At 37.7% G+C, this 25,998-nt stretch overlaps 3 protein-coding genes across 5 annotated transcripts; 1 reads left to right on the top strand and 2 right to left on the bottom strand.

The window, feature by feature from the left end:
• Window positions 1–3,063: 3,063 nt before the first annotated feature.
• On the top strand, window positions 3,064–9,066 carry nr2f6a (nuclear receptor subfamily 2, group F, member 6a). Of its 3 annotated transcripts, none has more exons than XM_039678132.2 (5): window positions 3,064–3,200; window positions 4,105–4,706; window positions 4,806–4,900; window positions 6,432–6,992; window positions 8,341–9,066. In XM_039678132.2, the coding sequence occupies exons 2-5, from the start codon at window positions 4,435–4,437 to the stop codon at window positions 8,613–8,615; spliced, it is 1,203 nt and encodes a 400-aa protein (XP_039534066.1). In that variant the 5' UTR covers window positions 3,064–3,200; window positions 4,105–4,434; the 3' UTR covers window positions 8,616–9,066. The 3 variants fall into 3 exon arrangements, with proteins under 3 accessions (XP_039534066.1, XP_039534065.1, XP_088987433.1); XM_039678131.2 differs by having other exon boundaries at window positions 6,429–6,992; XM_089131307.1 differs by lacking the exon at window positions 3,064–3,200 and adding an exon at window positions 3,440–3,818 and having other exon boundaries at window positions 6,429–6,992.
• A 2,392-nt stretch (window positions 9,067–11,458) lies between these two features.
• ocln1 (occludin1) lies at window positions 11,459–20,619 on the bottom strand. Its single transcript, XM_039678128.2, has 8 exons — window positions 20,165–20,619; window positions 17,654–18,410; window positions 16,691–16,855; window positions 15,153–15,283; window positions 14,863–15,069; window positions 14,566–14,737; window positions 12,341–12,382; window positions 11,459–12,077 (listed from the first exon to the last, which is right to left on the bottom strand). Exons 2-8 carry the CDS (start codon window positions 18,395–18,397, stop codon window positions 11,931–11,933), a joined length of 1,608 nt encoding a protein of 535 aa, XP_039534062.1. The 5' UTR covers window positions 18,398–18,410; window positions 20,165–20,619; the 3' UTR covers window positions 11,459–11,930.
• A 62-nt stretch (window positions 20,620–20,681) lies between these two features.
• marveld2l (MARVEL domain containing 2-like) lies at window positions 20,682–23,967 on the bottom strand. Its single transcript, XM_039678130.2, is given in 6 exon segments — window positions 20,682–20,717; window positions 20,719–20,808; window positions 20,907–20,957; window positions 21,052–21,223; window positions 21,521–21,732; window positions 22,194–23,967. Coding segments are annotated over 6 exon segments (1,629 nt in total). The 5' UTR covers window positions 23,265–23,967; the 3' UTR covers window positions 20,682–20,684.
• Window positions 23,968–25,998: the final 2,031 nt, after the last annotated feature.

Below are 25,998 nucleotides of genomic sequence, written 5' to 3'. Positions count from 1 at the left end.
CTGCCATTGAGATTGCCATTAGTTAGACTAGACTTCATTTGGATAATCAAAAAACAGTTCGTCTATGTTTTTAGTCAGCATTGTTGGCTTGTTTGGCTTCTTGTTAGTCAGCATTTAAACTTACTCTAGTCTGCTGGTAAACTTACAAGTATTTTAACATATACAAGAAATTTACATCAACTTTAAGACCCGTGAACGTAGCATCTGAATCTCACCACTAGAGGGGGATATTTCCATATCACTGTACAACACTAAATCGTTTTGCGAATTTAACAGACTAAAGTAAACTAAAATTAAACTAAATATGTCATTAAAAATAATTAAATAGTAATTAAAAAATATTGAATTGCAAAATAAAATAAAACACTAAAATGAAATATTCCCTAAAATAGAATGAATATATTATTTTATAGCAAAAGAAAATTGTATTTTATCAAAAGAACATTTTATTAAACTTGCTTGATGTTCCAACACTTTTTCAGGGATCAGTAAAGTCAGTAAGTAACAGCTGCAACTCTACCTCACATCCTAATAGAGATCACATTCCTGAACCCAGGGGTCAAAGGTCAAATAAACACCCAGTTTGTGAAATGTATAACACAAGAAAGCACTCTGAGAGCTGTGCTACCCTTTTCTTGTGTGTGCACTCTCTCTCTCTCTCTCTCACACACACACACACACACACACACACACACACACACACACACACACACACACACACACACACACACACACACACACACACACACACACACACACACACACACACACACACACACACACTCACATAAAACAATATTGCAAATCCTGATATACATAAAGAGTTGATATACGTACATGAATGATGCAGAATCAGCTTGCTGCTGGTTTCGTTGAGCAACCAGGGTTTTGCTTCTGTTAGCTAAGAATATGATTTCCCAAAAAGAGTTGAGAAGGAAGCAGAGGTTGAGTGAGGGCAGAAAATGAAATGTTTTTCTCTTGACGGTGACCCCTGAATAATTATATGAACTGGTAGCCAAGATCTAAATCTCAAAACAAAAGACAGCTGTCTCCTGGATCAACAACAAGATGTACAGCCTGGATGGCTCTCTCATTGTTTGAAAGTAATACAAAAATAACGTAACGAAATTGTACTTTCCTTTTTATACAGCTGAAAGAAAATATTTGGCTCAACCTGTGAAAGTTCAGCAGCAATTTTTGCTAATTGCATAAGACATTATTATTATACAAAATTATGCATTTCCTACCCTCTGACCTCTTGCTGCAGAAATTATGATTGAATTTAAGCCTGGGTTACCTGGTAACTGCTATTAATACATTTGTACTTTTTAAACCACTTTGAGTGTAAAGAATCTCAAGTCGTTTGAAATGTGTTCCATAAAGTATCCTTTTTAGGTTTTTATTTTTAATTACTACTATCCTACTACTACTATAAAGTATAGTAACACATATTTGTAATTCCATTTGGGATCTGTAGTTATGTCACTTCCAACTAGCATGTATATCAATTTCTTACCAGAATTCAATTTTTTGCAGTCAATTTCTAGTTTTACTACTATCCATATTCATTAGGCCTACTACTAATTTCTAATCAGTGTTGGGTAAGTTACTCTAAAAAAGTAATTAATTACTAGTTACTAATTACCTCTTCAACAGTGTAATTAGATTACTGTACTAATTACTCTCTCTAAAAAGTATTTAATTACTTTTAATTACTAATTACTTTCAAAATCCCATATCAATTTCAACCAGCTGAATAATACAAGGACGTGAATCTTTTTTAATTCTTTCAAATAAATACTATAAAATTGCATGAATTATCCTCAAACTCACCAAGGTGGAGAAGGTTACATTATAAAAACATGTGTTTTAACATCAGACAATACATTTTGATGTTAAACCCATGCACTATTTTTATGTCTGATTTAATTTCACACTTTTTTCATACATATTTTACAATAATTCATACGAATTTGTACGAGTGCGGTCGTACGATTTAGACACCTCATAAAATGCATACGAATCGCTGTGAGATCGGATTGATCTATACACAGTATTTACCTCAATTACATCAGAAGTAACTGTAATTAAATTACAGATAAATGAAGAGTAATCCCTTACTTTACATTTTCAAGGGAAAAGTAATTAAATTACAGTAACTAATTACTTAGCAACTAATTAATTACTAATTACACCCAACACTGTTTCTAATCTTACTAAACATATTTACTACATGTATCATTATCTTAACATCAGTTAACTCTGATGTAATTGCATCAAATACTGTATATAGACTATAGAACAATATAACACCCTCTCCCTTTAAATACTTTGGTCAGTTCAAAAATAATTTATGCAGTTTGATATTATTTATTTGAAAGAATCACGAGTGCAGTTTCATATTTATGCTTGTATTGTTCAAATAGTTGAGGTTGATATGGGATTTAGAAAGTAATTAATTCCAAGTAATGCAATTTTTTTCTTAGAGAGAGTATTAGTAGTAGTCTTATTACACTGTTGAAAATGTAATTAGCAAGTAGTTTTCTTTTTTACTCAACTCTGTTACTAGTAACTATTGGGAATTTGATAGAAGGTATCTCTATATAAGACGAATAATATCTAATACATAAAGCTGTAATAGATACTAGTACATACTGGAATAAGGCGTACTAGTATCATCTAATTAGTTATAACTTGTAAAAAAAAATGCAAGTCACCATTGCCAGTAACAAACACCATACTAGTTTAAATACTTCCTACAAACATAAATGTTTTGTCCTAAATCATTAACGCTAAATAATATTCTCTAGATTAGCTTATCTATCCGGCTACTGACAACATTTTCTCTCAAGGTATTTACAGGTTTGGCGTCCTGTAGGCACATGTGCAGTCCTTGAAGCACGCCCGAGGTCACTGATCTCGCAGGAGCAAAACACCACATTCTTTTTTTTGTGTGCCCAGCAGTGCTGCTCTTTGACTTATTTGACCATATAAGGCAGGAGATACCATGGCAACCGTGGGCTTGAATAGCTGTGTCAAATCCCTCCGAACCCCCCCGCCCCTCACACACACACACACACACACACACACACACACACACACTCCCTCACAGGCACGCGGCGCGCGCTCTCTACTGGACACTGGCTCACGCTCTCTCTTGTCCTTCTCAAGCCCGCGGACTTTTGCGCTTTCAAAAGCAGGTATGTATTTTGAAATAGTCCTGGGGTTTCGTCGCCGTTAACGACACGCTAGCTTATCATTCGAAGCGTCAAAGGTGAGCGGAAATAAAAACAGTGTTCGCCGAAGTCAGGAGTGAGGTATGTCGCTAAGCTATGGCTCCACCCCTCCCCCTGCTTGATGATCGCTGGAGGTTAGGCCGCATGTCTATTACTAGCTCTCATAAAAAAATAAAACAAGGAACAGGTCATTTTGTTTCGGATTACGGCGAAACCGTTATCACGAGCTTACGTTAGGGTTTCACCCGTTTCGTTTTTGATTTAAGTTACTCGTTCAGCGGCACGGTAACAGTTAGAGCGACTCCAAAAGTCTGTCCTCATTTCACAACAAACAAGCGCAGAGAGCACTTCCTTGAACAATCAGTACCGTGAACGAAGACGCTGCTCTTTATACCGAGATGTTTTTATTACTAGCACTAATTGTGTAATATCAGTTGTATGTTTATCCTGCTCTTCATTCCTTGGTCTGGCTAGGACTATTGAAATGTTAGACATTTTTGTAAAACGCATTGCTTATCTAACTTAGCTATTCTGGCTACAATCGTCAAGTGAAATTGTCAAAAAAATAATGTATAAACAAATGTGAGTAATCTGTATTATTTATATATTTAGTAAAGACCACAGTATATAGAGCAAAACTAGTTAAACTCTCAGGGTTTTTTGCTATCCTAGAAAACCGTGAAATATTCAGGAAATTTCTGTAATGTTAGGTAACATAAATGTTTTTAGTATTAGTTTCAGTAACAAAATAAAATTTCAGTAGCAATAGAAATTCAGTGGTCAGAAAGCATGTATTCTCTGAACTGCTTGATAAATAACAAGTGAAGAACAATGCCATGGTTTTGAGTAACTACTTTTTTCTTCACAGGTCTGTGATTGAATTGGAAACTAGCTTCCAAATGACACATTTTCCGAGGTGTGACAAAAGAAGCGGGAGCAAAAGGTGAATATGGTCAGTCAAGGAGGCAAATCAACATGCACAGCCTGCTGCATGAAGAACAAAGTTGACTGACTCAGACATTGACTGTCTGAGCCTAAATGTGTCAGACGAAGCCGTGGACAATTAGCAGATCTAAAGGCCTTCATAGCGTCTCATTTTAGAACACACAGCTGTCAAAAAAGGGGTCAACTGAAACTGTCTGTGCCAACAGCACGTTTGGGAGTATTTTTTCTCCTTGGTTGTGTTGAGAACTAAGCGATGGCCATGGTGAGAGGGGGGTGGGGAGATCCCAATGGGGAGACTAATGGACTTGGTGGTGACAAGGGTTACCTGAGGGGAGATGAGGACGATGGGTCACCACAAGGAGGCGGCAGCGACATGGAGGCCGGGGACGATGATAAAAGTTGTGTGGTGGACTGTGTGGTCTGTGGTGACAAGTCCAGTGGGAAACACTACGGTGTGTTTACCTGTGAGGGCTGCAAGAGCTTCTTCAAACGGAGTGTCCGGCGAAACCTCAACTATACCTGCAGGTAATGGAGGGAACTTCAGCTCTCTTTATGTACATTCAGGTTGATGTTTTCTGCATGTTAACTTCAGTCTGAACATAAAGCTTTTCTGGTGCTTTTCAGATCGAACCGAGACTGCCAGATTGACCAACATCACCGTAACCAGTGTCAGTACTGCCGTTTAAAAAAGTGTTTCCGAGTGGGAATGCGCAAAGAAGGTAACTGTCTATCCCGCTCGGAATGGCTTTCCGTCATTGTTTAACGCACACAGATTCATGCAACTGATCCACTTATTTGTCAACATGTTATAGAATATATAGTAGGGATGGGCATTTTTTTAAAAATATTGCATTTGAATATTCGAGCTCATAAAAATCAAAATTTGTTTATTTAAATGAAGTTTAACGTTTTTTTGTCACCATTTCTGAACAAGCTTACAATTAGGCAATATACACAACAAGCTTACAATGTTTTACTTGTTCAGATGACATTTTTCCGGTGAAAATTATTATGTTGGTCATATTTCCAAAAAGAATAATCTGTGATTCTGAATGACAGTATCCACACTGGCGCAGTGACTGACAGTTGTACACTCTCCTCAAACATTGTGTTCATCCACGCTGTGCCGTGTCGAGGGTGTTGAAGTACAACTCACGTGAAGTTGATAATTCTGCGAGTGACTGCAATTGCAGATTTCAAACGGAGATGGCGACAGAGGAAAAACTACAGACTGCAGCTTCAATTTATTCGTTTTCATTTGTAATATATTTTAAAATGTAATTTACACTGTTATGGCAAAGCTTAATTTTATTTGCATCATTACTCCAGTCTTTAGTGTCACATGATTCTTCAGAAATCATTCTAATATGCTAATTTGGTCCTCAAGTAAACACTATTATCTGTCAAAAACAGTTTTGTTTCTTAATATTAGACATTATAAATGTCTGCTGTCACTTTGATAACAAAAAAATTAATGCATCCTTTGTGAATAAAAGTATTCATTTCTTTTTTAAAAATCTTACTGACCCAAATCTTTTGAACAGTATTTCCTGGACCACAGGTGCTTTAACACTACTGAGTCTAGCGTAAATTATATACACAAATTGTGAGTTTGCAGTCTGAACTACTGAATGTGACTGGGCACCAAGAATTTATGCAAAGACAATAATCAGTCTTTTTACTGCATCGTTTTTACAGACTACATGCAAAAACAAGCAAACGGCACCATTAGTGTAGTCCAGTTTACAAGCATGACACTTAGGAACAGTTTCTTTTAATTAGACTCACAAGTTACTGGTTTTGAATCAGTCTTACTAGAGTAATGGGGTTGGTAAAGCAAAATACTGCAGGAAACACTGTTTTATATTTGATAGTTCGAGGGAAGAGAGAGCTGTACTTTATTTTAAGCTGACCCAGATGGTGTTTGTTTACCACATTTGCCAGTGCACATGATAAAACTTGCATTAGGGCCTGATGACCTATATATTTTAGGTTTTGCTTTTAAAATGAAGTGATCTTCAGCTGTATTGAGCATGTTCATTGCTCATTTATAAAGTCTCTGGAGGTTTGACTTAAACAGTATTTCCAGAGTGCTTGTGTAATCAGGAATTAGATGTTTCTAATCCCTTTAGATTCTCTGCAAGATGTTTCATGATGACAGTAAAAGAAAGGGCTGTTGGATAAGTCACCTATCAAGCATTTCAACTCCATCACGACTCTCTCCTTCTCTTCCCTCTCCCCCTTTAGCAGTTCAGCGTGGACGTATCCCACCTTCGCATTCGAGCCTCAGCCCATCTACGACTCCAGTGGGCGGTAATGCCGGGAGCGGCGTGAGCGAGTTCTACAACGGGCAGCCGGTGTCCGAGCTCATCTCCCAGCTCTTGCGGGCAGAGCCCTACCCCAACAGCCGCTACAGCCATCAGTACAGCCAGCAGATGCAGGGGGGCGGAGGATCGGCCATGGGCATCGACAGCATCTGTGAGCTAGCTGCAAGACTCCTGTTTAGCACCATCGAATGGGCCCGAAACATTCCTTATTTCCCTGAGCTGCCTGTATCTGAGCAGGTGGCCCTTCTGCGGCTCAGCTGGAGTGAACTGTTTATCCTTAACGCGGCCCAATCTGCCCTGCCACTGCACATGGCCCCGCTGCTTGCCGCCGCAGGCTTTCACTCCTCTCCCATGTCTGCTGAGAGGGTGGTGTCCTTCATGGACCAGGTGCGCATCTTCCAGGACCAAGTGGAGAAGCTGACCCGCCTGCAGGTGGATACAGCAGAGTACAGCTGTCTAAAGGCCATAGCGCTCTTCTCACCAGGTGCGTCAGACACGATACTCGGATTAAACTGCATTTAACCGAACACAAACGGTTCAAAGAAGCTGCAATACATCTATGTCACATCCACAATGATAGAGAATAATAATGAGTAGTACCGACCGTCACTCGCAGTAACACATTTATGCAGGCTACAAATGCACACTTCACAAGATATCACAGCTGGATTTGAATAAAAAGAATGCCAGTCAAATTTCTAGTGTTATATTGGCGCCCTCTACTGGATAAGAGAAAATGTCTCTTTTCCTTAATGTTTCTTAGATGCATTTTGAAGCACCTTGAATAGCTAACATATTGTTAGGAATAAGACAAATTTATAGAGTAAATAAATTCATTATTTAGAACTTGTATATTCTTTCTTTCCTGTACTTTCTTGTTTTTATTTTGAGTTTAAAGGACAAGTCCGGAGCAAAACGAACCTTTGGTCTAATTAACACATTGGCACCGAGTCGACTGTTCTCTGGGATTTGTTTTCATGGTAATCGAATGTAAAGAGTTTTCTCTAAAAACTGTTTAGCTTAGAAAAAGTAAAAAGAAATCGCTAGGAAATAGCCCCACACTAACACAGTAGCCTGACAGAGATCGTAAACTAATGAAGACGGAGAATGTGGGTGAGCGCTGTGTGATCAGGCGCTTGTGTTCTCAGCGCAGCTCGTCAAAATAAAAGTCCCACTAACAACGCATCGGCCAATCCGAAAAACTTATCGGCTGATGCCGATATTTTAAAAATGCCGATATATCGGTCGACCACTACTTATTTATTTATTTATTGGTGTAATTTATTTATTTGTAAAGCATTCTTGCAATTTCTCCAAAACTTGCTAGCGAACTTTCCCTTGGTGTTCTTTTAAGTTTCGGCAGACTGTGCAACCATATGTTTGTTACTAAAGCATAATAACAAATGTAACATATGACAGTGCAGCAATGGCACAACTGGTCATGACCTGGCCACAAAGTCTGATGGTCACCCTTCCACTATCCAAAATTGGCATACAATTGGTCATGAAACAGCTGTTACCCTCTTCTTATTCACACCCTATTCACTAAATAATCAATCAATGTATGTAATTATGTAATTACAGACTTGATTATTCATAACCATCCATTTTACAGATATAGTATTTCAAAAGTAATGTTTAGTGCAAAAATAATGGTTATTCTCACCTCACACTTGTAGTTTAAGTTAAATGGTCACATAGATTAGCCAATAAAAAAATTCCACATACACCTGTACTTATCCTTATTGTTGAGCCCTGCATCATACTTTACAAGTTGAGTTACACAAAATCTCCTATTACTAATATCTGCTGTTGCTCATGTTTATCTTTAGATGCGTGTGGGCTGACAGACCCAGCTCATGTGGAAAGCCTGCAGGAAAAAGCTCAGGTGGCCCTGACCGAGTACGAGCGCATGCAGTACCCTGGACAACCCCAGCGCTTTGGGCGGCTCCTTCTGCGACTGCCCGCTCTGAGGGCGGTGCCCGCCAGCCTAATTTCTCAGCTCTTCTTTATGCGCCTTGTGGGGAAAACGCCTATTGAGACGCTCATCCGTGACATGCAGCTGTCTGGCAGCTCCATCAGTTGGCCGTATGCTCCAGGACAATAATCATGATCAGATGTGACCACAGAACCAGTCTGGAAGTCTTGGTCTGAATTTTTTTTTTTTAAACCACACATTCACATCTGATATTGACTGTATTCCCTAATGCAACAGGGTCAACTGGGTGAATTCAGTAGTACATTGCAGATGGTGTGATTTATGTTCTGTGAACTGTTTTATGAAGCCCAGAAGCATTCTTTAAAAATTACTTGAGAAATACTGGTTATCTGCCAGCCAAAGGTAAGATGTTAGGTACAGTTTAATCACCAGTTATTAGTTATTGCGTGGAAATTGGTTAAAAACCCCAAAACAACAAGCTCTCTCAGTTGGGTGTGAACATAAGTCACTTTGGACTGTCCCTGGAGGCACCAGGAAATCAAGTCACACTCATTCTCTGTTCTGCCCTGTCCTTGTGTACCAGAAAGCCTGAAGGAGGAGGAAAGAGACACAATGACATCCTGCCATCCAAAAACCCAAACAAATCAAACCGAAACAGTCTGAATTAAGACTTAAGCATTTGTTTTGTCAGTGATAACTACTTGGTTGGCATATGTATTGTTTAGCTCTTTTACCCTATCAATGCTAATGCGTTTCTTTGAGAGACTGAAATTGGCAAAAGCTGGTGCAAAGATTGGATTATGTTTTCCATTTGACGGAATATTTGTGGACTGTATTTGTACGTTGCGTTAAGATACAAACTTATATCTTGAAGAATTATTAGCCGCGTTTCCACTGCCGGGCTAGGGCTGGGCCAGAGCTAACAGCGAGCCGGGCCGAGCTAGTGGCCTCGGGCCTCAAGCACCGGGCTTGCGTTTCCACTGCCGGGCCAGTAGCCCCACAGCGCTGCCCCAGACCCCACCCCTAACACGCCTTTCTGGATCAAACGTCATAAAACCCAACCCATTTCAGCGGGTATTATGAATTAATTTATTTTGTAAATTAGGAAGATAGCATTAACACACCTGCCGTAGTGGCTGCAATAGTGTCCCGAGACCAGTACAGGCGATTCTCCATTTCAAGCAGCGATTTTTTGCGCGATATAACAAGTAGGGCTGCGGGCACGTTTTCAAGTTATTCATTAATCGTTAACCGAGGCCCATCGGTTAATACTCGGTGCATAGTGTGCGCGCCGCAACCTCGAGATATACAGAGTAAATTTTTAACACCTTTAATAACTGATTGGACCCCATTTGAAACGAAATTAATTTATAGAAATAAAACGCAGCAAGTACGGAGCAGTTAAAGCCGCATTTCCATCACCCTTCAAACTGAAATTGCCAATTGAAAATAAGCAAAACGTCCATTTCACAAAAACTCCGTGTCTGCAAATAATAATAATAATAACCATCATCATCATTATTGTAACATTTTATTAGGCTGCATATGTAGAAGACGCCTTTATCCAAAAAAGGAACAGAGCACAAATAAACACAATATTTTTGACAAATATCAGCGCATATCCAGTGTGTGTGGAGCACGCACTGATGGCTGCGAGACGCCCATGTGAACAGTTTCATTGCATTTCTTTTAGTGGAAACAACTTAAAATACTCTTTAATTTCTGGTCATACAGAAAATAATAATACATTATTCGCAAATACATTTATTTATAACAAGAAAACGTTGTGCTTTAACAATTAATCAAGGCGCGCTTCATGATCTCCGTGAACTGAAGCGCGAGACCTGAAACAGCCACCGCATTCGAATTTGTTCGTTTTAATTTGGACATTTAAAGCTTAGGGGTTATATCCTTTGTAGATTAAAGCTTTAAATGTCCAATTTAAAACGAACAAATTCGAATCGAAAGCCACTATCTTCTATGTTTGCTTAATTTCTCTCTAAATGTGCATCCGGAGATGGAGATATGTTTTTAGCCGAAAATCATTTAGAAAACAATAGTTTATTAATAAACAATTAATGCCTCGTTATTTTATATTATTTTATTATCAGACACATTTATTATAGCCTATAAATCACCCATAAATCCCCTTTCTGTAGGCTGTGGTCTCTTCTCATTCAGCACTGCGGGGAAAATATCATTTCCAGGTTCTAATTTGGCCTCAGAAAACCAGTAAAATATATATATTTTTTTATATTAATTTGTCAAATATTTTAAATGTTTAAGGGGCAAAAAAAATCAAACAAATGTCTGAAAATTCGTCGATATAGCTAGCCTATATATTGTTGCGCAGCATTTGGCATAGGCCTATACATTCAAATTAAAATGTTATGCAATTTTAAACGGTTAATCGGTTAAACATGGACATCCCTATGTGCATCTTGCTTCAGATCATAACGTTCCATAACACCGATAAACTCCGCCTTTTACCTTGAGCACGCCTCTAGCCCGAGCTGGCCCCCTCTGGCCCAAGGTATTCGACGGGCCAGAAATCCTGGCCGTTGGCCCTGAGGAAGCCCCGATCAAGCCCCGGAAGTGACAGTGGAAACGCGACTGGCCCTGGCACGCACTAGCACGGCCCGGCCCTGGCCCGGCAGTGGAAACGCGGCTATTGATATTTCTATAACGCATTTGAGATAAATGACAGATGAAGTAGTCATGGCTTTTTTTTTTCTCCCCCAGATAGAAACCAGTGAACATTCTTCATGGAAGAGGTGTTCATCTACATGCATAAGACGCTTATGCTAAACTGGTAATAGTCACATTATGTATTGTCGACCAAAAGAAATACCTCTAGTCTGTTGAGACTCAAACGGTCTCTGTCATTCACGGCTGTGTCAGTGTATTTCAAATTTATCTACACACTTGAGCTGCTCACTTTACACTAAAGAGGAGTGATTGGATCTATCTGTCTGTTATGTTTGTTACGAAGGCTGTTTTTGGCAAGAAACTGGCACTTCCTGTTTTGTCTTTTGTGCTCTGGTGTGGCGTTTCACCGGTGACAGCATGTTGTTTTGGCTATAGTTGTGAGATGTACGTTTTCTAGCCTTCTCATACATCTGAATGACTAATATTACCTCATATTTAGGCCTTGAAACATATCAGGTGGTCTAATATACATAAACGCATCAAAACGGCAACATGTACAGTTTTCATTTTAATATCTTTGTCTTTTTAAATACTGGTGTATGACAGCTTGATTAAACAAAATTATCATACATTGAGTTGTGTACTTGTTTTGCCTGTTGCCTATCAAATTACAAAGGAAATGTTTCCTATCGAAGTTTTTATATTCAAATTGCAAAGATTTTTGAGGAACATTGAGAATATTTACAATACCTCTTGCAACTTGCAAGCTTATAAAAGCTCATATACCGACAGTAATGTATACATTGGACGTGTCGTGCATACATGTGTACAGTTTCAAACAAAGAAATCCTGAGGATCAGAAACATTAGTCTTCTCTCTCCTTGTAAAGCCTCTGTCATAAGTTTTCACTAGTTGCTTGATTTGACACAGTTCATGCCTTAATTTCTTACACCGGAGCTTCTTGGCCTGGTATTCTGGAGACTATGAGAAAGGATATGGGCATTAGGGATCTACAGACAAATACATAGCGACTAAAAGACCTGTTCACACCAAAGACAATAAGTATAACAATAAAAATATTTCTAAAAATCTTTCAAAATATAAAAGAGTAGTGAATTCAAGACAAATGTCCACTAGTGTGGATTCTAATATAGTTATTATAGTTCATATTTATAGTTATTGTTCTTGGTGTGAACATGCCTAGTACCTAATACTGATTTGTATTGAGAAATATTTTCTTTTACCCGCTTTAGATCCTTTAGTCGATTATATTCATCAGCTACAGCCTGTGATACAAAGACAAAAGATATGTGTTGTATTGAGTTTATATCATACTTCATACACCAAAAAGGAGTTTACACAGCAATACCATTGAAGAACAATTTTTGGTTAAATAATTCTTTTTTTAAAGGAGTAGTTTATCAGCAAAAATTTTGCTGATAATTTACTCACCCCCATGTCATCCAAGATATCCATGTCATTCTTTCTTCAGTCGAAAAGAAATTAAGGTTTTTGATTAAAACATCAATGGTAACCAAACGGTTCAAGGTCCAAAAGACAGTTTCAGTGCAAACTGTTCAAAGGGCTTTAAACGATTTCAGACGATGAATAAGGGTCTTTTCCTGATGAATATGGCGAATCTTTTTTTGTTGAATGAACCAAATAACACGAAAAAAGATTTGTTCATTTTGATAAACGAGTTTGAACAGGAAAGTCACGAACGAGCATCACAGAAAAGAGCAAGGTGACCATTTGAGGTTATAAAACTTAAACTTGTTATTTATTCTATTTAAATGAGCGATCGTTTCGCTTGATAAGACCCTTATTCATCGTCTGGAATCATTTAAAGCCCTTTGAACAGTTAGTTTGCACTGAAAGTGTCTTTTGGACCTTGAATCATTTGGTTACCAATTAAAGCTATGGTATACGATGTTAAAAATCGGTCGAGACGGTAGGGAAGTTTTAAAAAACTCATCCCGCCCCTCCACACACACACCCCTCCCCTCTGTACTACCTGATCCCTGACGTATGTCACGTTTGAGTTCACGTCAACGCAAGATTAGCAACACATGAAATGTTCTAAACTCCCCACCACCATTATAATACTACTAGTATTGCTAAGGTTTTCAGTAATTGTTATTGCAGCACGCAGCGCATCTTGTTAAAATTCAGATCGGCTCAAACAGAAACCTCGAACAAGAAATATAATTACTTTGAACCGCGATCGGCGATGCTAAACGGCTAACATTCCAATGCCGACCAGCAGCATGAGCAAGTTGTCAAACTGATAAAAAGCCACGTAACACGTCACACCATAAAAGAATAAATAAATGTTTACCTGCTCAACAAAAAGTCATCCGTGTCAGCGTCGTTTTCAGCCCCAGATCTCCCTGAAGCTTTCTCCAATGGTCAATGAAGGACGCTATATTTATCCTACTTAGAGTCCGTCCGGCGTTCTTCACATTTCTTTTTAAAGTCCCCGTGAACCGGAAGTTGCTAACGATTTTTCTCCAGTGCTGTGACGTATTTCCAAGTGAAACGGAATATTGAACAGAGGGCAGGGTTTTACTCTAGCGCTCCTCCTCTCCATCTCTCGCTCATAGCAAACTAACGGTTTGAGGGGAGTGGTTAAGCGTTTCCCCACCCAAACTGTGAAACCTACGTCATCAGAAAAAGAAACTGTTCCAGACCGGAAGTAACTTTTCAGAATTTGATTAAAGATTACTAAGGTAAAACAATTTTTTAATATATATTCACTTGCACGGATTAATTGTTCACCACAAGACTAGTAATACGCGCTAACAAAGTAAATAGGTTCAATTTTGATTTCACGGGGACTTTAATCTCTGATCTTTCCTCCACAGACTTTCTCTTGCGTCCAAACTTTACAGTAGAGGTAAGCAGGGGCCGCTTGCTGTTGTCGTTTATATTTTTATCCATTGCTTTATCCATTGCTGATCTGACGCTACTAGCTAGCTACCATAGACAGTCTGTCAGCTGTTTGCTCACGCACGGAGGGGGGCGGGGGCGGGTGCGGTTGGGTTGGGTTGGAGACGCGAGTGCCAGGCGGAGTTTCAAGTGGAGCTCGTGATTGGATGAGAGCAGTTGACCAATATAAGCTGTGCGGCCGCACAGCTTACATTGGTCAACTTTTCTGCGGCTGTCCAGCCAATAGAGTGAATGGATTTTTTTCTTTCTTTTTTCTATTCATATTGTTAGGATTGTACTATATAACCATAACCAGCATCTAAACGAGGATATTAATAATGAACAATCTTTGAAATCGTATACCCTAGCTTTAAGTGCGTTATAAGGAGAAAAACCCTGGAATGTTTTCATCAAAACCCTTAATTTCTTTTCGACTGAAGAAAGAATGACATGGACATCTTGGATGACATGGGGGTGAGTAAATTATCAGCAAAAGTGTTTTTTAAAGTGAATTACTACTTTAATGTTTTTTGTTGCCAACCTGGAACTTGGTGGACTCCTCATGGAGGGTGTCTAGCTCTTGGCTCAGTTTACTCATTTGATCACTGATATCATCCATTTCTGCACAAAGGTTCTTGTAAACAGCGAGGGTGACATCAAACTGTTTCTTGTACTGTCTGCGCTGTTCATCTGTTGAAATTTCTGAATAAGAGCTGTAGCATAAAAACAAAAATCAACTAGCTATCTTCCAAAGCATTCTGCTCTTAGAAAAGTAATCAGGCTTTTCGAGCAGCACAACATGAAGGATAATTAAGAAGAATTCCTGACGGAAACTCACTCCTCCATCTCATATGTGTGTAATTCAGTGGCTGAATCTCCACCAGTGGTATAGCCTGTCTCGCAGAGAACATCCTCAACCTCGTAGGTTTCCGGTTTCTCTTGCACTGAGCTGCTTTGCACCTCAACCTCCTCCACAGGGCTGGAGCTCATCCACCGATTCTGGTACAACGGCTCCGAGGAGCAGCTGTTCACGTTCTCAGAATACCTTTAAAACAAAATCCGACAACATAAAACTAGTGTGCATTTGTACTTTGTAAGAACATAAAAATGAAAGCAGGCCGCACTCACACGTTGCTTTTGTATGCAGCCTCGCTGTAGACGCTCACTGTTCCCTCAGTGTAGGAGGTGAAGCTGTTCTCTGCTTTCAGGTGAGGGGAAGCCTCTGATAAAACCACAGTGGGGGTGTATTGAGTGTTTCGCTGCAACACACCATGTGTAAGTGTTAATGGAGCCAGAGAATTAAATCAATTTGAGTCTGAGTCTAAAACTACAAAATGACCCAAGCAACAAAACGGGAAACGAGACCAGACCGGAGGACGGTCAGAGATAACATCACAGATGTCTCTGAACAATACTGTATCTTAAGAGACCACTTGAGAAGTTGTACATCACACAATACACTGTAAATCCATCACAACACAATTATCCCACCCTCGTGCACAAGCATGACTTCCTCAAATGAAGTGTAATTATTATATCTTTCAGGAAACACTTGAGAGCTGTACATGGCACTGCCTGTTCAAAAATACCTGCGTATTGTCTTAACAATGTGGCTGACAAACAACATCTGAGGTCATTTCTAGGAAAGTCACTGCATATTCCAAGTACTTGGAATAACCTCACAGTGACCCAAATAAAATAAACTCTTGGATCTGTAAGTGTCTTTTAATGAAAAATGTGTTATGTACAGTATATTATGTCTTTATTTCCCATAATTACACCAGATCGCAAGTTTAGGTCTACATTTAGATGAAAATATAACTCAAGGGTTATGCTGTATCCGTAAAATCAAAAAAAAAAAAAATCCATTAAATCTCTGCCTATATCAACCATATGTAACTGGTAACATGACTGTCGAGAGGTCAAGTCAGTATTCACTATGAAGATAGTATCACAGCTATTCTCTTCTTCAGAATCATTGTAAATCAGTGAATGATTAACACAAAAACAATGCAGATCATGTGATTGGTTTTATAGTATGGCAGTAGTGGTGACTGGTGGTCACAGGTTTAGGCTGCACAATATTATATAAATAATATGGTCCACAAATTCAATTTGTTAAACCTTCTAAAAATATATTACCATAGTAAAAATAAATAAATGAATACATTTATAAATTGATTAAATTAAAATATAACATATTTTAAACTTTAAGAAGAATTCTGAATAAACTGCACAACTATTTTTATCTGTGCTACTACTATGAGCAGCTACAATGATTTCTGAAGGATTATGTGACACTGAAGACTGGAATAATGATGCTGAAAAATCAGCTTTGCTATCAGAGAAATAAACCACATTTTAAAATACATTACAATAAAAAGTAATTTTAAATTCTAATTATATTTCATAATATAACTGTTTTACTGTATTTTTTATCAAATAAATGCAGCCTTGGTCAGCATAAGCCTTGGTAACAGATTTTGCTTTTATTTTCGAGGCAATTTTCTAATATCACAGATATTTAGCAGCCTATAGTAACATAAGGCATAAGACAATTAAATAATAAAATGTTCAACTTTAAATTGTGAATAGATGATTGATGCAAATACAGTCCACAGATTACTGTATTTATTCACTGAGTGCGTCTTGTGGATTTTACTCACCCAGTCTTGTGAATTGTGGCTCCTGTCTGTTTTGAGGATAGGCGGTTCCTCCCAGTAGATATTAGGTTTGCCATGATGCCATATTTTGCTTCGAGTCTTATAGGCAAAATAGGCTGCAACAGCCAGAGCAATCATGACAAACAGCCCACAAACCAGAGCCACAGCCTAAAATACAGAAGAAACACTTGTTTATTAAAAGATTCATGTTGTATTCATGTGACACTACACTGCAAAAACAATTAAAATAAATAAATAATAAAAAAATATATATTACTTAATATTTTTGACTACTTTCATAGTATAAATCTAAACATTCTTAAATCAAGATACATTTATTTGACAAGTATTAACGGGATAGTTCCCCAAAAATGAAAATTCTGTCATTAATAATTACTCACCCTCATGCAAAAAACACACACACCATAATTTACCACTTTATTAAAAAATATGAATCTCTGTTTAAAATTAATATAGTAAATAAAGATTAATTATGTTTTTGTTTTTGCGCCAACAAAGCACTGGTCACTTCATAAAATTATAGTTAAACCACTGGAGTCACATAGATTAATTTTATGTCTCTCTGGGACTTGAAAATGGTAGTTGCATAGCTGTCAATGGAGGGTCTTACATGTTCGGAAGTTCGGAACGACATGAGGGTGAGTAATTACTGACAGAACATTCATTCTTGGGTTAACTATGCCTTTAAGCCTTGCTTTCTGAAATAAATTATCAAACTTAAGTGAGTTTACTTAAAACAAGAAAAAAATATCTGGCAATCCATGAGGTAAGAAAAACAAACATAATTGAAATTCAAGATTGATTTTAGAGTAAGGTAGATATTTGATAATGTTTTAAGCACAGTCCCTTCTTTCAGAAAAAAGTCTTATCAAGTAAATGTACATTAAGTTTAGAAAATATTTTTTCCCCCATTGTACAGTGAGAATTACGTGTTGTCAGACTGACCTCCTCAGGATCCATGAAGCAGTAGTGATAGAGATATCGATTAAAGGATGGATATGCACCCGGGAAGCCTGTGCCGACTCCAGCGCTGATGCTGGGATTCCCTAATGAGGTCTGACACATCATCAGGATCGGGTTGTACAAGATACTTTGTGAACTCTGGGCCATGGGATTCACCCCGATGACGAATATGATGTCTATAATACACTGAAGAATCGCCAGAACCACGTCCACCACAAAAACCGTCAGGTAAAACGTTTTTCCACGCACACACCATAACTTTGAGAAACTAACCACTAAGATGGCCAAAGATATTACAAAATTAAGGGCTGCCATTGAGATCATGGCTGACTTTGCTGAGTAGGGTGTCATGTAAGAGCTTTGATAGCCATATGTTCCTCCATAATACCCAGATCCCATGCCATAGCCCCCAGATCCAGCAACATAGGCCCCGATACTGCCCTCGTAGCCATGCATATCCCAAACTAGAGTGGAAGCAACACAGGCAAAAATAACAAAACAGAGCAGAGCTGTCAGTCCCTCCATAGTTTTCACGATGCCAGGTGGAGAGAACCATCTGTAGAAGTGCTGAGGGTTTCCCTCCGTTTGAGGAGCATCAGGCACTGACGAGAATAAGCCAAACTCGCTCCTTTGAGAATAGACACTTCTGGGTGTGTACATATTTGATGGGGCAATGTAGTGTGGACTGTACTGAGGTGGGCTGTCATACTGCTGTGTTTCATACATGATTCATGAGAATCTGAAAAGAGAAAATGAGATCAAATTTGGATTATCTGGGTACAGTGCTATGCCAAAATGAATCTTTTTCAGGCAAAGAGCCGCTGTCCTTTATTGTTTCACATTTTAATCTCCTAAAACTACATGTATATGGATAAATAGCACTCTTATAGTGGTATAAGAAGAGAAATTATTGTTAGTTAAAAATATAAAAATATTTGAATTGAAATAAAGCTAAAATAAATTAAAACTTAAAGTTAGAAATGTTGCCTACTTGCCTTGGCAACTACCTGAAATAAGTTTAAGTGGAAGTATGAAGATGATTAAAACTAAAATTGAAATAAAAATATAGAATTAAGCACTCATATTAAATATTAAAATGTAAACTTAAAATCTAAAAATATAATTTATTAATAATATAGTATATATATAAATAGTATATAGTTTAGTAGTATATAAATAGTAAAATAACACTGAGACCACATTTCCTCTCAACACTCATCTGCTGCCCTCAATTTACATCCACATATTCTCAATTATAAGTGTGATAATTTAATCCCATTTATAAAAGTAATAGTTCTGGTGCCCAGTCATCACTTGATTGATCAATACTGTGCTCCAATTAAACCCGCACTTGAGAAAGTGATATCGCTTTTATATAACATGTTCAATAAGTTGATATTTATCAACATATATTGTAGACACAGTATTGCCATTTACTTATTCTATTTTGCGAAACTATTTCACAATAAGACAAAGCATTAACCTGTCTCCAGAGCTATTCACAGCCTAACATAATCGGTAAGTGTTTTTTAAAAGAATTAGTTTAATGAATGATTCAGTGACTATAACTCATAAAAACATTCACTTGTTCTGTTTCTGAATGAATGTGCTCGAAGGAATCATTAGAATGAATGATTCAATGACTCACTCATAAAGACAGTCACTTGCTCAATGTAACCTGCATCACTACTAATACACAGACCAACAATCTAGAACATGCAAACAAAGACAAGTATACAAACAGCTAAAAGTATACATTTTATCACTTCATTTGTTTCCTGTGATTACAAATGTACAATTGTTAGCACAGTTTTACTCCTAGAGCTCCAGGAACATTTAAGACGGAACACACCTCTTTATAGCACAAACATCACTCCCTTCATCAGGCTACTGTAATTCAGGCGAGATGCTCTGAATAATTCAGAGAAACATAAACAGATGCAGCCATTGGTGATTTCATGCTGTAAGTTTTCTTCACATTTCTTTTGCATCCCCGAAGAGCAATTCACAACCATTGTATGTGAATAAAAGAGGTAAGGAGTTGTACCGCTAATCGCAATATTTCTAATACCGTACCCTCTTAGTTAATTATGCTTTGGAGAGAGGGTGAGCTCCACACCTGTGGTAACTTGAAAAGAGTGAATAAATAATTCAAGAGCTGAAACTCAACCTAGCAGCTTCATACAGCCTCACAGGTGCATGATGAATGGGCAGCTATTCTAGAATAAAACATTTTTTTTCTTTTTTTTTTTTTAAAGCAGGAGACAGCATTTTTTTTGCAACATTAAATATATTTGTACAACTTTCCTCCTGAAAATAAACAGCTATTATTTTAGATTGATCCGTCACAACATCTCATCGGTGACATCGGAAGATTCAAAAAGTACTAGGAGATCAGTGTAGTCAGTGTTTTTGTACTGAATACAATCCAACTTAAAAGAAGTCTATCGTTTTGCAGTAAATAAATGTTGCATAAAACATTACGTAACTTACCGTAACACGGTAACAGCCACTGATCTTTTCCTTGTTTTCCTTAGTCCAGCTTTTTTGTCAAGTATTGTTTAGTGTTGGAGCTTATCCGTTTGATGTGAATAGCGGTGACAGCTGCTGCTCATGGTGACTTGTGTGGAAGACCTGGGCCTGAAACTCTAAACCAGTTGCTACCGACACAATCAGTCTTATTGGCTCCTCAGTGGGTCGAAAGTTAAGGTGGATGAAAAGCTGAGTTAATGATTGATAATCTTCTGAAGTGCTTTAAAGCAACAGTCTCAGTCTGATTTCAGGCCATTTTGTTTTCTATAAAATATGATTGATTTACAAATTGATATTACAATTTTAAGAGCATAAACAGTTAACAGTAAAAAAAAATAATATCAAAAAATCTGATCTGTGAAAGTAAAGTTTTTGAATTAGTTTAAGCCAAATGGCCTTATTTCTTTTTGTGCAATTTATACACATAATAATACAATAGAGGAATTTTAATCAATAAATAATATTTTAGTAATTTAGTGTTTTAGTAATTGCTGTCCTTAGAAATGGAATCAAGTGGAATCAAAATCACGAATCCTCATCTTGATGTGGCTTAGTTTTGCTTTTAGATATTCACACCGTTCCTTCTTCTCCAGAAAGTAAGGATCCTTGGGGAATTACATAAGAAGTTAAAATTAACAACAATAAATTAGGCTCACTATTCTCACTTAGTTTTTGAAGCATTTTAACTCAAGAGTTGACTTACGTTCTTTTTTTGTTCATATGTTTTCAGTAAGCCATTGATTCTCTTTCTCTCCTAAATAAAACATCCACAAACAATTGAAACAACTTGTTTGAATTGTCTAATAAAAGACAATCTAGAGGACTCTAATATGACGTCTCACTCTCACCTCAGGGTTTCTCTTGTTGTTGAAGAGTCGGCTCATCGTGGTGTCTAATTCCTGAAACTTCATTAAAGTGGCTGTGATCTCTCTGTGCAGTTCCTTGTACTCCTGGTATTGGTCATTAAAGACTGCTTTGTATTGCTCTCTGTCTTCTATTGAATGAATTTCAGGATATTTTCTGTTTAAAAAGAAATGTAAAAATACAATAAAAATCATAGAATCTTGAGATAGGTTTGATAAGTCTACACATAGTGCATTTCAATGTAAATACCCAGAAATAGCAGCATGAATCAAACAGCACCACACTACACATTATCCATAAAGTTGTTAAAAGCTCCTTTTAAGGATATCTACATAAACAGTTGATTTTAAACCATTTATAACACTTAATAGGGCAATCACCTGTTAGGTTTGTTTGTCCTAAATATATCATTTATTTTCATTAGACCAGAAATACACAATAAAGGATACTAACATTACAAAATCAGCGATGACTCTGGGTTTAGGAATGTGTCCAATTGGAATAGCTCCAGTTAAAATCTTTCGCTCTTCAGCTCTCTCTGAGACATCAGCCAGCCTGCTCTCATTCAACAAGCTTTGATCCGTTTCATCTTTGAATGAAATTTTCTTGGATCTAGTAGAGGAGCTGCCCATATTGGATGTGGATTTCAGAGTCTGCTGCTGTAACTGAAAGATAACAGCCATTGCAATTAGTACAATTGTCTTGATAAGAATAGTGAGAATTTTGTGAAAACTGAAAATTTCATTTATGTTAGTTAAAAGTAAAGCAAAAACCGTGATCACTAAGCGTTTTTATGAGGTTAAAAACCATACAAACGTCCCAGTAATTTATTTATTTTAAATAGTAAACAACATCTATAGTGTCACATGATCCTTAAGAACTCATTTTATTATGCTGATTTGCTGCTCAAGAAACATTTCCAATTATTATCAATGGTAAAAACATCTGTGCAGCTTAATATTTTTGTGGAAACCGCAATAAGTTGTTTAGGGATTCTTTAATTTGGAAAAAAAATAACGTTCAAAATAAATCTTTTGTGACTGTAATAAATATATTTTGATCAATTTAGTTTTTTTTTTCTTGCTGCCCCCACACTTTTGGGCAGTAATTTAAAATGTGCATTTACCTTGCTGTTCAGCTGGCTGGTCATGGCCTCCCTCTGACGGCGGGTGGCTTCATGCTTCCACATTTTAAGGCATGCCAGGAAGCTTATCAAGTACATGAGCATGTTAATAAATATAAACGAAGTTCCAGCCATCTGACCCCCCTCAACACGACACAGATTAGACAGGATCGGGTTGACGCCAACCGTCATGAAGCAAAGCCCACCACGATTCAAATCATTCAGGTAGACGATACCCGCTGCCATGTACAACAACGAAAGGACTAGGTTCATAACAGCCTCGGTGAGAGGCCACCATTTGGAATCCAGAAGGATAGTCCGATAATACATTGTAAATCCCAAAACCATCAGAATAACCGTCAGTATCCATGAGAGTCCAACAATGACCAACACAAAGGTTGTCATGGGTCCAGTATAACGGTATCCTTTCACATCAGTGAATCCATAATTTGGCCTGTAGTAGTTTGACCACTCACTGTCTCTCTGAATATATGCACATACACAGGCAAAAACCATCCCACCAAATAGAAGTTGAAGGCCAGCGAGCAGCCTTAAGAGGCCAGGCCAAGACTTCAGGTAGGAGTATTTTAACTGGTATACTTCTAACTTCTCAGCGTAGTACTCTGCTGGGTGGATACTGGTCAGTTCAGATTCGAGGGTGTCATATGTGTACCCCACTGAACCTGGGGGGAAGTTTGGCTTGAGGTCACCAGAAAGCGCATCTCGCGCATGCCAATGATTTCTGTCCAGTGATGGAGATACAGGCGGACTACATCTTGTGCCGTTAGGTAGTATTTTAAACCCCCCTGAAGATGTTGAAAGTGATTCAGAATCAGCCTTATTCCATTTCTTCAACATACCAGTCCATGGTTTCAGAAAGATGCTTTTTTTAATCTCCTCAGCTTCCGTGTTTTCCTTCTGCTTGGCTGAACTGCCCTGATCATGACAAGAGAAGCTTGAGTCCTCATTGTCTTCATCGAGAATTTTTGTAGGATCCTCCTCCGCATGTGCTCTGTTGAAATCTTCACTTTGAGATGAGACGTCATCTGAATATAATCTACTGATGTCCGTCATTTTGCTGTTGCTGGTAAGGAAATCAGGGTCTAGTAGGCTACACAGTCATCTTAGAGAACTCTATCAAACTAAGAACAAGACCTTTTTATTGTTATCAAAATTGAATGAATTGTGAATAACATAACTTTTGTCTATGTTGTGTTTGAGAAGCTGCTGTAAGCATTTTAGTAATCCAGCCCAACAGCTTCACAAACTAGACTTTGCTGATGGTCCTTTCAGCATGTCCGGTTAATAGTTTGCATTCGAAGTGCATCGAGTACATAAACATACTCGTATACAAAACAGTTTCCGGTCAACTGTAAGCTAAACGTTGCTATCTTAAGCATTTGTTCTGTAAAACATCAGACAAACAACAAGAAGAATGCTCACCTTGTTGTGAGTACAGATTTGCTGTTAGTGAGTATATCATGGCTGTGTTAAAATGGCTTCAGAAAGTAAAAAGTGAGTCAGAGGCACTGGCAGGAAGCCGGAGAGGAGATTAAACATTAAACCTGCAGAGGCCAAGTCTGGTGACAGACACAGGCTGACATTCAACTACCCGCTGCAGCCAATAATGTTTCCCCACAGAAACTGGACTTCATGAAACGAAGGAAATGATCCAAAACGATTGATATTATTTCACCGGAATCAAGTAACTACTTTAAAATGTATTATTAATCGTGTCGTGTTTTGCCATCGAGTCTTTTTCTGTTACTCACCACCTAATCACTAGAGGGCAGTAGAGTATTGACCACAGCATAGCTCCTCGTGCATCAATGTCCGGCAAGCTACATTTGGCATTTTAAATAATGGATATGTTTTGTTATTTGTGTTGTCTGTAGAATAATTTCACTCCTCCCATATGAAGAAATGCATACGCTGTCACAGTCTCAATGATAGTCGGCAGGAAAAAGTTGCACAGTTATACAGATTTTTCATGTGAAGTTAAGCAGTCAGCCCATTTACTGTGGATGTTGCTTTGCATTTGGTTACTACAAGGTAACCGACTATATTAATTTTTAAGGGATGTAAACTCTTATGACTGTAGAGAAGGAATGCTTTATCAGTAATTTCGTCCTTTAACAGAAGTGACCATGAGGCCTGTGCATCATATATTTCATTACTCCTGTACTGATTTCACGTTTTAACCTCAAAAACATTAAAGGTCTAATAAAATAGAAATACTCATTAGATTAATAATAAAACATGATTTTTGTAAGCAAGATGCATGTTTGAATTGGTAACATTTTGGTAAATCCAAATGGTAAAATGGAAAGTCGTTGAACAATTTATAGTTCAAAAGTTAATTTAAAAATGTAAATACTCCTTTTCTGCTGCTCATATTGCCAGACTGGTGAAATCCTGTGGAGAACCAACTTTATGGTCCCTTAAATGTCCTATTATGTGCTTAATGAGTTCTATTACATGATGTCTCTTAAAGTCTTTTTAGGTTACTAGAGTCTTTCAACTTCTTGTAGAAACGTATGGACACTTATGTTCTCCAGAGGGTTTTGCAAATTTGGGAACCACAAATTATCAGAACACTTTAAATGGTATTCAGCTATAATTACATAAATTTGTATAAATGTCAATGGCCGTCAATCTTACTGTGTTCTGTCAATAATATGTCTGAATTCACCTTGGAAAATTGCCTAAGGGCTTTTTTTTTTCCCAAGACAGTTGCCTGAGGTTTATCTTCAATCCTCTTCAATTAAATGTTTATGAGGTCCGCTCCACATGTTAATGGGCATATGTCTTACTCTCACATGCTGTCATTACTAACTTGATGTGGCCCATTTTCTTCTCTCTTTTGGGATTGTCTCGAATGTCCCTCTGCACCATTCTCACACTTCAAAATCTAGGTCTGCCTCCTTCACACATCAAACACATCAAGAATATATATTTATTTTTATGAGGCGTGATGCGTCGCATATTGACTTCATTGTTAAACATAATTGTGCTGGAAGTACAGTATTTTAATATCACGTAATCACAGAAGGCAGCTCTGGTAGGCTCCTTCATGTTTTCATCCTCATTTGAACATGTGCCACAACAATATCACAGTGCCACAGTGTATTTCTCAAGAATTTGATGTTTATTATCTGAAACATGGGCAGATTTTGTCCACACTGTAGCTCCTTGGGCTACATGTTAACAAAATAAGAGGATCTCAACATACGAGACCAAGATAACCCATGCCTTTATGTACAGTCAACCTGGGAGGATACAAAATGCAAGTCTTCTCTCCGTATTTAATCATTCACAGGTATTTCACAAAGAAAGGCAATTAGGAAGAAAAAAAAAACAAGAAAGAAAATTTAATCATGTAATCCAATAAAATACGTTCTAGTGATTTAGTGTCCCCATCTACTTGTGTATGCAATTTGACATCAGAAGACATCCGAGTCTTACTTCATAATTGGCACATTACAACATTTAGACTGTGTTGACAGTGAAAGAGAGATAAAGGCATGAACAAGGGTCATGGTCATGTCGTTAAAAACCATGCAATCATAAAATTATTTTTGATTTTAATCAGGATCTAAATTGCACTTGATTTTGGTCACCAACAGCAGCTTAAATATTAAAGCAGTCTGTTCCTCTATTTTTGTCTACATTATGAATTGAATGTTACGACTGGCTTTCTCAGTTCTTTAATCTTTGTTCTATCAAAATGTGCTAGAAGTGTCAAGTATGTTTCAACAATGAAAGCTGTGAGAATTCTCCGTCCTTCCCCCCCCCCCCCAAACCCCCC

Source organism: Pimephales promelas, chromosome 5 (assembly GCF_988280905.1).
Source record: "Pimephales promelas chromosome 5, fPimPro1.hap1.1, whole genome shotgun sequence".
Taxonomy (NCBI): domain Eukaryota; kingdom Metazoa; phylum Chordata; class Actinopteri; order Cypriniformes; family Leuciscidae; genus Pimephales; species Pimephales promelas.
The sequence above is the reverse complement of the archived record's forward strand: the minus strand, read 5'-3'. Positions and strand labels throughout refer to the sequence as shown.

Coding starts and splice junctions, on each gene's coding strand:
- nr2f6a (XM_039678131.2), top strand. CDS start 4,435: ATGGCCATGGTGAGAGGGGGGTGGGGAGATCCCAATGGGGAGACTAAT. Junction 4,901..6,428: donor AGTGGGAATGCGCAAAGAAG/GTAACTGTCTAT, acceptor CTCCCCCTTTAG/CAGTTCAGCGTGGACGTATC. Junction 6,993..8,340: donor CATAGCGCTCTTCTCACCAG/GTGCGTCAGACA, acceptor GTTTATCTTTAG/ATGCGTGTGGGCTGACAGAC.
- ocln1 (XM_039678128.2), bottom strand. CDS start 18,397: ATGTATGAAACACAGCAGTATGACAGCCCACCTCAGTACAGTCCACAC. Junction 15,070..15,152: donor GCTGCATACAAAAGCAACGT/GTGAGTGCGGCC, acceptor TTTGTTTTAAAG/GTATTCTGAGAACGTGAACA. Junction 12,078..12,340: donor GACTAAAGGATCTAAAGCGG/GTAAAAGAAAAT, acceptor CCTTTCTCATAG/TCTCCAGAATACCAGGCCAA.